Source organism: Papilio machaon, chromosome 18 (assembly GCF_912999745.1).
Source record: "Papilio machaon chromosome 18, ilPapMach1.1, whole genome shotgun sequence".
Taxonomy (NCBI): Eukaryota; Metazoa; Arthropoda; class Insecta; order Lepidoptera; family Papilionidae; genus Papilio; species Papilio machaon.
In genome coordinates, this window is record NC_060003.1 from 1,156,734 (window position 1) to 1,170,770 (window position 14,037).

At 33.5% G+C, this 14,037-nt stretch overlaps 1 protein-coding gene across 1 annotated transcript in view; it reads right to left on the reverse strand.

Moving 5' to 3' along the window:
• Positions 1–14,037, reverse strand: part of LOC106707917 — an 89,321-nt gene that overhangs the window by 10,072 nt on the left and 65,212 nt on the right. The window contains exon 2 of the mRNA XM_045682152.1: positions 10,829–11,154. Coding sequence (XP_045538108.1) covers positions 10,829–11,154 — 326 coding nt within the window. The remainder of the gene's footprint in view (positions 1–10,828; positions 11,155–14,037) is intronic.

Consider the following 14,037-nt stretch of genomic DNA (forward strand, 5'->3'; position numbering starts at 1 on the left):
TTTGACACAACAGACATAACAATATGTTTTAAACTGAGAAATTGGTCTCGGAAACCAACGGTTAGTCTAACACACACACTACTGGAAAGCAACATGTCATTTATATGGTTGATGGTAACCTATTCTATATACAAATACGTGCTTACTAATGTTTACGAATCAGATTCTTAATAAAACATACTTCTATATAAATTTTCTTCATCTCCCATATACTTGTCACTATACGTCCCCACTGAGGGGCTAGGAGCCTACCCAAAGTTAGGAGTGACTAGGCCATAGTCAACCACGCTGGCCCAGTGCAGGTTGGTCGACTTCACACATATCATTGATTTTCTTCTCAGATATGTGCAGCATCATGATGTATTCCTTCACCGCAAGAACGTCGGATAAATGTACATATGTAAATCGAAAATAGAGAAACACATTGGTACATGGCGGGATTCGAACCCAGGACCTGCAGATAGCAAGTCAAGTGCTTAACCACTGAGCCACCGACGCTCTTATCTTCTTTATCGTAATATTATAATTATACTTAATTCAAATTCATACAATCCGGCGACAGGCCCCTATCTGATGGAAAAGGCGTCGCAAATAAAAACACCGAATCCGCGGGGGAAATCTTTAAGGTCTGATTCCTTTTTATCTTTATTATTTTCCTCTGAATTATGGCGTCTCTCACCTATATCTGAAGTTTTCAATTTTTTCTAAAGCCATCTTTATTTTATTTTCTTTAAGGGGAAGTTTACGTAATATTGGAAGTTAGATAAAAAAAACCTACCAAGCTTACTATTAGTATAGACCGGTTTTTAACGTAACCAAAAAAGTGCTATGAATAATGAACTATATCAATATAAATTGAATTAGTTTACGAAAAATAACCGAACAAAAATTAAAATAAAGTATTATCTTGAGACGCTTTTGAGGCATTAATATATATACTTAGTGTAAATATAACAAAAGACGACACAATATAGCTTATATCAAAACATATTAATAATGCTGTCCATAAATTAAATAAATGTAATATTTTTTATTACCTCAAAGCGTACCTTGAAATATTTCCTTTTATCCGTCCAATTTCATCTCGGTATTTGCGTAGACTGATATTTATATTTCGTCTTTGTGAGGGAACATTTTTGCCGTCTGCCGATCTCATTACGATATGATACCTCACATTGTGATATAAGTAATTTGATTTAAACATTTCCTTTGATGATTCATTATTACGAAGTTATTATTTACGTGTATAATAAACTCTTAACTCAGACGTAGTAATGTACGTACTCTAGGATCCTACAGTTGCGTAGGCGAGACTTTGAGTAGTTTATTTCTGCTCTTTTAGGTTTGTTGTGAATGTAGTAACTACTAGTTGAAGTAAATGATCAAATATATGGTGACTTGTAACTTTTTTTTTTTTATAATGCGGCAAACGAGCAAGCGGCAACTTGAATTCGGCGAAATAGCGAAGTGATCGCTGTCCGTAGACATTTGCATCAGATGCCTCCTACCTTTAAACAACGGAGAAGGGAATGTACAGGATGTGAATATTCCCTTTCCTATTCCTCACCTCCTCCTTTAAATCTACTTCCATACTATGACTACTACTATGGGTTTCGGCAGCAGTGAAACGTTAAATTAATATTTTTCAACATAGTCTATTTTGTCAAAAAAAAAATTAAAGGATTCAAATGTCAGTACACCTGAATTTACTTCGTCACTGGGGTTACAATTAATTGTTACCCCATTTATAACAAAGTGTAAGGTTGTCAAATAGAAACAAATAATTGATGAAAATGCGTAAAATTAAAGATCAGCGTTAATAAAAAGTTAAAAAGACAATAACGAGGCGTTACAACCCTTTCTCCGACCACCTGACGGCACCGTCATGGGAATGGAAACGCACAATAGGAATCCGATAGGCGTGCGGTCTTAGAAAGAACGTTGCAATACTAAATTATAATATTACATCTTTATAATTAAATACATTTGAAATTCGATACTCCTAGCCTATACTACTCGTAGTAAGCTTTACTTACAATGCAATGTTATTTCTTTCGTATCGAATAATTTTTGTAATTGAAGCGCTACTAATGTTTGTAATAACGATTTGGTGCTTTGATTTCGTCCAGACTTCATTCTATCCCACTTTATGCCAGTTTAGCTATTTTGCGCATATGCTTATTTAAAAAAATATTTCAAAAGGAAAAAAATTCAGACGAATTTAATATTGCCAAATTCTCCCGCAAAATAAAAATCGTATTTTTTTTTCTTTAATCTCATAAAAAAATCATCGAATACCAAACACCTCCTACTAATTAATGGCAAACCCTCGGGACGCATCGCCTCTTGACGGCTCAAACATCGGAGGCGACGCTATAACGTAAATAAAAAAGAAATTAACGATAAAAAGTCCAAAAAATGTCGCATCCACTCCGAGTTAATGATACGCTATGGCGCGAACGAAACAAAGCTTCAACCGCATTTACACCGATACGTAATACGAAGAAGTTCGTGAAACATCTTGGTAGAAAATTGTGGCTATGACCCCAATTTACACCAAAGTACGCATAATCGAATTACTGAAAATTATATGTCTATCCGTACAGTAGCCTTGACTGGAATAGTTAACCATCATTGGTTTTTATTCTTCATTTACTTGATGAAAAAAAAAAAAAAAAACGATTTAATAAATTTACAATTTACGTGTAAACTTACGAATTATCTAGTTGTTACTTCGTCCGCGCAGAATTTTAAAAAACAAAACTTAATTAATTGCCTATGTGTTCTTCCAGACTATGTCTACATCTACGCCAAATTTCAGCGAAATCCATGCAGCTTTTCTGGACCTTCTAAAAAACATCCATCCGTCCATACATTCAAACATTCCCATTTATAATATTAATATGATAAAGTAAGAAGTAAGATTATTTTTTCTTATCATTAAACTCTTCTCTCATTCCAACATCATGTTAAATAAATGCAAACGGTGTAACAGACGGTCATCGACTTCAAGGTTCGAGGCTTGAGACGCTAGTAGGAGATGTCTCGATTTTTTCTACTATTTGTGATCCGTTTTCCGGATTTTTTCGCAATGAACAAGAAACGTCTCGACTTGCCTGAACGTCAAACCTCAAGACTTAGCATCAGTCAACCGAGAAGCACCTTCTGCATCCGCAACCTTTTTGTTTTATGATTTTTAGTTGATTATAAGTCATAAGTAATTTTTAAGATTGGAGTATACTAACGGGAAAAACAATTGCTACATGTTTGTAATTTTCAATATATTTCGTAGAATACAACATTATATTTGGACTTTACTACTACAATAAACTAAATCTGTATCACTCTTTCAAAATAAATAATACCTCTGTAATAACTGGTCAATTTAACTGGATATTTATTTAAAAAGATCCTCATTATAGTCCTCTGGGTGAAAGAAATGGTTATGTGAGACTTGACTCACTAAAACCCCCTCGGTGGTCATCCTCTAGTGCCATTAGTCAGAGTCCCGCGATCTCCAAAGGAATGCATCAGAACTATGTAGACTAAATTGCATTAAAAATTTACAATAATGTAAAAGTAAAAGGAATAACGTAATGCATGCGCTCTTCAATTTCAAAATTCGCGATCTCCATTACACTCTCCACAAAAGCACACCCTGTGTAACTTGTTTTACCTTTTCCTTTGCATACATTTTTATCTTTTTCCGCTACAATATTCCTTTTTCCCCCGTCGCGAACGTCTCGGATGATTGCTCGGTCGCGCACAAGTGGGCGTCGCTACAATGGGATGGCATTTTCTTTTTAATCCCTTATCTTGGACTCAAGAACACCCTATTTCTGTATCTAGGGGTGGCTGAGGGAATATTTAAATGAGTCAGGTGTGTTAGGATACCTGAATTATATACGTGCTATGGAATTGAAACAGACCTTGTCTCTGTCATTGAGGGGATGTGATTCATCCTTGTAAAGGGCTTCGGGGTAGGGCGGGAAGGGGAAGAGATGACGACGTATGCTACACGTCAATGCAAAGGACTTAATGATAGTGAGTCATCGTAGAGATTTTTTTAGATTAGATATGACACATTGCAGTGATTTAATTTTTAATTATGCACACAGCTTAATTAATTCTTTGAATAGTGAAAGCTTTTTTGATTTTTTTTTTAAATATAGTAGATATTGCTATGTAATAATATTTACCAACTATAAGTAAGTTAAGTCGTATCATTGTTTTAGTACATTTTGTTTGGACTAACTGACTAAACTAAACTAAACTATTTCTGATTTTTTTTAGATTTAACAAAAAAAAATTGTTATATTTAATCATAATTTGGTATATCTATTGGTTCAATTCTTTGGAAATAAATATTATGCCTGTATTTTTTCAACGTTTTTTTTTTCAAATATGTATTATTTATTCATGCGGAAAAAAAATTGAAAAGCGTCCATGTCGGATCATCCCACCAATTTACTTATGAATATTAATCGCGTAGAAAAGGGAAAAACCGGAGAGATGGAAAACGCAAAAAGAAAAACCGATTGAAAAAAAGGCGGACACCGTTAACAAAGAATCGGCGAACCCTCCACTGATCCTTGAAAATGTGAAAATATATTTTGACGGATGACAAAACGGTCGCAAAGGACGTCTCTCCAAGGTACGCATTTAATATTTGAGAGTGTTTACCGTATTAAAATGAAAGATTTCCTACGACGATACCGTTTTCTAAGTTGTTACTTACTCCATGAGATGGCATTTTGTTTGCACGGCGCGACAGGAACATTTTGAGAACATTTTTTTTTTATTTACCCAAAGTGAGATTTTCATCACAATTTTACCTGATATTTTTATGAATTGTATCCCCCAATATGCTCCTAATAACTATATGCGTACTAGAAATATCTTAGGAAATGCTGTCCATATAGCGCATCTTTTAAGTAATCTTCGAAATTATATGAAGTTTACACATATTAAAATTGCTATGTTCAAAAACTGCGACTAACATAACATACTCGTAGTATTAGAGCCAGCAGTAGTAGATTGTTTATACTTATTACTGTTATAAAATCAGACATATATTTTTGGATAACCTCACGTTCTTTCAAATACGTTCGTTCGTTAAATACAACTACAATATAAGGATAAATTTTGTACTCAAATTTTGCATTAGCAAGCTTCACTAAATCACTAACAGAACAAACAATCGACTGTGCACAGATAATTAAAGGCGCTATAAAACGATGCAACCGTGTCTCAGTAACTTTAACGTCTTCTCTTTGACTGGCGAGTACAAAGTTGTATATTGCTTAATTACGAAAGGTTTTAAACGATGGCCGGCGTGGTTTGGACTTTGAGTCCAATCACTCCCGCTGAGCAGTTGTGACGAAAATAAACTAAGTACAAAACTGTTTGGACTTTTGCCATTTCGCAAGTACTGTATAATTAGTATAGTATAAGGTTAGTTTTAGGTTTATAAATTCGCGGTTCTTCCGAATATTATTATAGCAAAGAATGCATAGGAGTTTGATACCCGAGTGAAAGTATGGATTTCTATTGTTCCAACATTTCAACAAAACATATTTTGGTCTCTCCCATACGCTTTAAAAACACAGAAAGAGCATTGTATAAGATAAATCACAAACCAATCAATGACGTAAGTAGATAAGATCACTGTCACTTTAAATCATATTATTCCATTTAACCTATAGAGAAACAGTTTGTTATGTATTCACATTTATATTTATATCCTTTAAACACCTTAACCTTTTTTTGTTGTTTTTTTTTATTTCTTAATTTTTTACTCTCCATATAATGTTATTGTTATTGAAAGTTAAAATTATTATTAACTTCGCACAAACACTGTTTAAAATTTCAAAAAATGTACTATAATTCTCTTTTTTTTTTTTTTTTGTTATTTAGTTTAGTTACCCTACCACCTAAGTGCAAATGTTGTGAGAGCAAAGGGGCCCGCTGAAAACCAGTTCAGGGAGGGCCGATGTCGTCCCTGTATCAGCTGAGCTGGCTACCTTTAGCCACGTTTTTAATGTTTTTATTTTAATATTAGTTCATAAGTTTCTTTTGTGTGGCAATAAACGTTTATTCTATTCTAAATAATACGAATGATGTTAACATCATCATAATGTTAACCTTGTGTTTGATAGATAAATTGTATTTTAACAAATATATTCGTTGAAACCTATACAATTATCAAAATTGGTCTGTCTTAATGTAATATAAAAAAAATATTTTGTGAACATGGTATATTTGCGTTGCTTATAACAACAATTTTTTTTTAATTTTGTCTGTCTTTTTGTTTGTCTGTCCGCAAGTCCGCGTTTGTTTCTTGTAATCTCCGAAACGACTGGAATAATTTTGACAGGACTTTCACTGGGAGGTAATGTTAAGTGTGCGGAAGTAACTTTTTTATTCTGCGCTGTCGAAGTCCCGAGCAACCGTTAGAAGGAAAATAAAAATGTACTTCTAATAATAATCTTCGAAAATAAAAAAAATAAAACAATAAAAATGTAGGAAGCTCAAAAACAATTCATTTCGGAATAGTCAATAAATTACAAAGCTTTATGAAACATAACACTAGAATGAATTGCCCGAAATCCTAAGCTCTCCCATCAAATCCATCCAATAAGGCGTAAATCCCCCTCCTACTATACTGTTCGATGTTTTGTGGGGCAATTAATTTCGTACTAAATACTAAAATAAGTTTATTTCACACTAAACGTAAAGTTACAATAAGAGTGAAAGTCATCTTTGAAAGAAGGGGGCTAACAAAGTTTGGCAGATGCTTTTTTATAAAATTAGAAAAAAATACAAATATATTCCACTAGCTCTCGCCCGCGACTACGTACACGCGGAATTAAAGAAAAACTTAATAAGTAGCCTATGTGTTCTTCCAGACTATGTTCTACATCTGTGCCAAATTTTATGAAGATCCGTTGAGTCGTTCCGGAGATACCTTAAAACAAACATCCATCTAAACATTCGCATTTATAATATTAGTAAGATTACTTCTTGAGTTTCCTATTGGACTGAAACATCAATAGCTATGTCTACTGTTCAGTTAGAAAATGTCTCTACTACGTGTAATTAAATCATAAACTATTATAGCAAAATATAAAAGAAAGTCGTGTTAGTTATACTATTTATAACTGATGGTCGAACTGATTTAGCTGAAAATTGAGGGGGAGGTAGCTTAGAACTAGGAGACGGACATAGGAACTTTTTTATCTTGTGTGCATTTTTTTTATTCCGCGCGGACGGAGTCGCGGGTAAAAGCTAGTAGCAAATAAATCTATAATAATTTACAACGTAATTACAATGTACGAAGTTATTTATTTTTAACCGAGAACCAATTTAAATATCACAAATTTATTTGCACAAAGACTCTTTGATAATTTAATGGCATAAATATTCTGTCACGTCGGTAATTATCTATTTAGGGCGGTGATTATGATTCAAGATAGTCGATGCTTTTATACAGAACGTGACCTATATTCGATTACTTAAAATATACAGATGATTTCATAAGGAATAAAGTGAAGCTAAAAATAACTGGCCATGTTTACATTATTACGTAACTATACTAGGTTTGGTTATACTTTTGTTTGAATGCTCAGCTTCTAGTCTTGTTGCTAGATCTAGAGTTTCAGTTACAAAAATGAATTATCTTCCAGGCCGTATCCCATTCATGTGGGGTCACCGCACAAGTTTTTATAAACATTAATATTTTGGATTAATTTTTACGACCGACCTGCTTGTCGCCAACTCTATCTACAACAGTCACGATACAATATTATAAAATTATTCTAGTCATCGTTTTAAATTTATGGAAATGGTGACAGTAGCTTTAAATAATTATTACGTTTGTAGTATTTATCATTTAAACTTTACTGTTATTTTAATTGGTTGACACAGATCGTGTAAGAATATCAGGATATAAACGCGAAATATGGCAAAATGCCAACAAACTTATACGCATCTGTGTAGGATTAAATTTAAATTTTACGCTTTCGGAATAATAAGGATTGCATTGTTTCATTGAATACCACTTTCGTATAATAAGCGCCTCTATGTGTACAGATGTGTGTGTTCAACAGAATATAAATATTAAAGTAAAGAAAAAATTAAAGTAACTCGAATTAGAAAATCAAAGTAAATCTAGTCCTAAACTGTTTTTTATTCTTTAGACAGAGCTGGGCATTAACTCGTTAATCCGTTAATCGTTAATTAACGAAGTTAACATTTTGCTTAACGGATTAACTTTTAAGTTAACTTCAAAAAGTGTTAACGCTTTTGTTAACTTCCGTTAAACTCAACTTCCGTTAATAAAAGTCCGTTAATCGTTAAATTAGAAACTTGGAGACGTGCTGTCATTTTGTTTGAATTACGCACCACGGCACGCTCGTAAGTTCAACTATGTTGGGCGACTGTCGGCGACTCGAATGGTGAACGAACGAGTTGATAATTGATATATGTGAAGTTCGCGTGCAAGTGTGATGCATCAGAGCGTCCGGGAAAGACCTGACCAACAAGACAAAGTCAAAAGAAGTCGCAATAGTATATTTCATTACGAGTATATAAAAGCACGAGTATGTAATAGCCCACATTCCGAATGCTCTACGTCACTGCAATACGCCACTTTTTGAGCAGCTGTATTAAAAACACTTTTTTACTCGTGCATTTTCTTTAGCTTTTCAAAACTCGTGAGTTCTCTTTCCCAGCTGTCAAAATAATGTCTGTTAAAAAGAAAAACCAACCACGAAATTTTTACAAAAAAAAAATAATTGAAGTTTTTATGATTCATGCAAATATTTCTAAAAAGAAGCTCCTAATTTGTTACAATATCAAATTTAATGATTTGATTGAATTAGGTTAGGTTTCATTTTATTTCATCTCATTAATTTTCATTTCATATCAAAAAAAATAATCTACTGAAGACTTGGCTGTTTGGGTATAGTTCCCTTTGCCTACCCAGAATGGGTGAAGAAAACAAAAAAAAAATCTCTGTTTGTATTCTTCTACGGTTGGCGCCATTTTCCAAACATTTTAGTTAGTTGAGTTTATTGTGTTTTTATATTTCTATTAAATTGCTTCATTTTTCCGAAACTGTATCAAAAATAGTTGTTTAGTACACGTGCGAAATTACAACTTGTTCCAACTGTTAACTTGTAGACATTTGTCGGAACACTTTGCAATGACAGGCTTTTATTAATATGAATATAGGCATTCATACTTGTCTCTAATACTAATGTGTTATAGAATGTATAGTTAAATTACTATTTTAAACAAGTGTCGCCACATACGTGTGAAATTAGTATGTATAATTTTGGTATGGTTAACTGTTAACGATTAACTTTAACTTGCGTTAAATTTTCGATAATTTAACGCTTTAACGATTAACGAAGTTAATTTTTTAATTAACGAATTAACGATTAACGAAGTTAACTTTTCGATTAACTGTGCCCACCTGTGTCTTTAGACTATTTATGTATAAAGTTACTTTACGTGAAATAGAAGATTACGGAATTAAAAACAGCCCTCTCCACTCTATCTGAGCCAACTCAACTGCCAAAAGAAACACTCGCCCACTAAACTTTATTTGGGCGTAAACCGGTGCGCATTCGGTGAGATTTAATTTCCTGTTTCAGTCAGCACTTTTTATTTTATAGTTACATTAACAATATAATTGTATTGTATAAGGTATAATTTAATCCATTGATCGAGAGGAGTCTTACTGTACAATTTTATTGAGATTATTTCATCTGGACCCAGTTTATTGTTGAGTTTTATAGCGCCTGATGATTTAGAATAGCAATCCGTTTATTAATGAATATTTGCCTTTACTCTGTGGAAGAATGAGAATTTATTTTATTAAGGCGAGTCCTATAAGTCGACTTAGTATTTGCAAATATGAGTTACTTATTCAAGAAATCAGTTTAAGTTTAAATAAATAAAATTATATTTAATTTTAAACTATAGGTACGTGTCGTAAAGATTGGATTGTTTTATTCTTGCTTTATTCGATGGCTGTTTTATGTGTGTATATTTTAAGCTACGAACACATCAATCTAGTAATAATCCGTAGTAAACATAATGCGTAGTTCATCGACACATGATTCACTTGCTGCGGGACAAAGGTTCGCACGTGCGAGTTTTTTGCAAAACATTCTGCCCGACTCTGCGATGTTTCACACATTACGTACTATTTTTGCTTTTATTACCGTATCTTGTAACCGCAAACGAGCGTTTATTTACGTTAATATTGTTAACTTTTGTTTGTCACATAGAACAAAAATGTATACACAGATGTGATTTTAGGAATCATAATAATATGTATTATTAATGACGTTTATTTCGTCATCGCAGTAACGTCATCTAGAGGTGTAAGATTGTAGAATTTAAATTGGGATAGATAGATGATTACAATTCTAGAAGCGATAGTAAAATTAGAGAACATAATTACCAAAAGACTTTTAAAATTAAGGAAGACTATCTAACTCATATGTATAATACGATAAGACATAGTGAGTGAATTGTATTCAACATAAGACTAGAGATTTTAACTTTAGAACCTGTCTGCGTTAGGTATTTTAATCTATGACCGTAACTTTTTAAACAGTGAAGATGGTTCAACATTGCGGTTTCTATTGCGTTTTAAGTTCAATAATTAATTGAACAGTAAATAATTAAATTATTATTGATCCGTTAAATTAGCAAGCATTCGAATATTAATTTTACGTTTTCAATGTAATATTATAAAAAATTAATTTGCTGATGCGTTAAACTTTGAATACGGGGGCAGAACTAAAATACTTACCACGTCCGCGCTAGCTACTCCATCAGCTACGTCCGTCCCTCCCTTGTCCCTCCAGTGCTTCTCACTTGTCACGGAGAATGTAAAAGATCTCTCCCTTCTTGGGCTAAGAAGTAACCCTGCGGGAGTCCGCGGACTGCCATATCTGAATATCTCCAGATTAGTTGTGGAAAAGGGATCGCTTCCACTGTTCGTTCTTGGACTGACGAATACATCGTCTTCTAGTTCTGAATCCAGTGTCAAGGTTAGAGGAGGAGAGGAGGCTGATCTTCTACATGGCTGCGGAGGAGGTACTGGCCGTTCGATATCAGACTCGGAGTATGGACGATCTGTAAAAGAAAAATATAATTTAGTGTTTATAAAATTTCGACGATGTTTTACACTTTTATCTTCATGAAATTGTTAAAAAAAATTGTTTTAAGTTAATGCGATTCATTCTAAGCCGTAGTCTTACTTTACGTTAATCTATATATATAAAAGAAAGTCGTGTTAGTTACACTATTTATAACTCAAGAACGGCTGAATCGATTTGATTGAAAATTGGTGGGCAGGTAGCTTAGAACCAGGAAACGGACATAGGATAATTTTTACCCAGTTTTCTATTTTTTATTCCGCGCGGACGGAATCGCGGGTAAAAGCTAGTCTAATATATAAAATTCTCGTGTCACAATGTTCGTTCCCGTACTCCTCCGAAACGGCTTGACCGATTCTCATGAAATTTTGTGAGCATATTCAGTAGGTCTGAGAATCGGCCAACATTTTCATAACCCCCCCCCCCCATTTTTTTTAACTGCGCGCGGACGGAGTCGCGGGCGACAGCTAGTAGTGGATATTTATTTAGTAACGACGTTTATTACTTTTGAAGGTAACATTACTAGCGAACATACCAATTACTTACGTGACGTATCTTTGTCTGACTGCAAACGCGTTTGGACATGTTTTTTATTATATCGCTTATCTCCTTGTTTCCATTGTCACAAAATAGTATATTGTATACTTATGTTGTTGGAGTATAAATCAGATGTTTATTAGCGCCATTTCACCTACACGTCAAACGCGCTTGTCAACATGACGTGGGCGGGCGTGTAGCTGTGTTATTTTTAGCGAGTTATGGGCGATGGTATTTAGGTTGTTCTGCCAGTTAAATATTATTTTTTAATCTAGATATTAACCTTGTACTAACAGTAACTTTTTTACGTCTTCTCAAACCAACCGCTATAAAATTTCGTGAAAAACTTTAATTTAATGATCATCACCAATGGACACTTTTAATGTTGAACTTAAGTCGATCCAGTTTCCACTCATACCTATACTTGTAATATTGTTTCTATCTAAAATTCGAGGTAGCATCTCATTGGTCCACAAATAGCTTGAATAATAAACATGTAAAATATATTGTTTCTAGAAATCAAAAGGTCATGACAAATGTATGCTTAAAAAAAAAAAAAAGTGAAGCGAGATTCCGAGACAGAACAAAGGGGGCAATTTGTTATCAATGAAATCGATGGACCAAGTACCAGGATAGCATGAATCCGTTGGAAGTAATATACAGAATGTATAAGAAACACAAATTAATAAAATCTTGTGCCGTCCGCGGGCAAAACTCGTTTTGTCGTGGCGCACGTGCAGCGACCGGCCGCGGTGGACAGAGAGGTCGGTTCACGTTGTCCCTCTCTAAAGTGCAACGTTCAGAATATTGTGGATGCGCCACTCGGTTCTGACCGCAAAGTCTAGGCGACAGTTTTATGTTACGTCAGTATTCCGGTTTAGTATACGCTATTGTTATTACGTTATATTTTATTATCTCTCGTGCGTGTAATAGATTTGAGATTTATAAATCATGATTTACTTTGAACAAATTCGAAAGCTTTTTGAACTTTATCGCAACAATGTTAGTAATAACTGTTTGTGTACAATATTAACAGATTTAAGTCACTTATTGATTTAAACTATATTTAAATTATTAATTAATACCAGAACCCAGCATGCTTAAAATTTTAAAGTCAAAATTACATCAAAAGTGTTAGTAATCCTAATAACACCAAAAAAGGCATAGAGCAGTTTCATTTTTTTTCATTTTTTTGGCTCTCTTTGTTGTCTTCTGAACATTCTCCCAAATTTTCATAAAAAATCTAAAGATACCGAATCGCATAGGAGACATAGAAACATTTCATTTTGTAATAATGTAGTAAATTAATCCACAGTAAGCTGTCGTGATGTACATCGAAACAGGAGAACTTTTTTCTTACCTCCTCGGCCGCGTAATACAGGTGTACAACTTATGCATATTTACAAGGAATGTATTTCATTTTTAAATACGTCCCTGTGTAGCAGTTAGCGTATTAATGATTTTGATAACATCTTACAATTTCTTTATAAAAATAAACTGATTGAAAGAAAGATTGAAAAGAACTTAGTAAGCAAATAATATAGGGATCAGTCTATATTTCTGATGTACATCGAGTAGTGGCTGAAAATTGTTGTTAGATATATATGTATTATTTGAGAAATATCTATTATCATTATTAACATAACAGAACTAGCTGTCGCCCGCCACTCCGTCCGCACGGAATTAAAAAAAAACTTAGTAAGTAGCCTATGTGTTCTACTATGTTATATATCTGTACCAAATTTCATCACTATCCGTTGAGCCGTTCCGGAGATATCTTCAAACATCCTTCCATCCATGTAAACATTCGCATTTATAATTTAAGTAAGGTATCAAGATTCGAGATTTAAAAAATCACAGTTGTTACACAGCTAACAATATCTCGAAGTGTACCTATCAAATGTAACCGCGTCAGCTAAATAAACTGTCTTTAATACTTTCGAAAGTATGCTCTTAGGTGTAAGAAATCGAACTTCAAACGTTGAACACTATAAAACGGTCAACTTTACTGCGGTCGTAAATCACGAATCGACGGCAGTCATTCGAATGGACGATGCAACAATGAAAACCTTACTTAAGAATACTTTAAGTGAATGATCCTATTTAATATGTCTTTTAAAATCTTTGTACACTTCATTTCAAAAGTTTGTAAATAAAAAGCTAAGCTTTTACTATAAACTTTTTTGAATTACATTACTTTTGTGGAAACCATTTTTATCCAATTAATTCGCAATATTCTATATTGTACTTACGAACAAAAATACTTTTGTGTTATTGCCTCTTTTCGTAAATAATGTTTGTTTGTATATAAACTATTAATTTA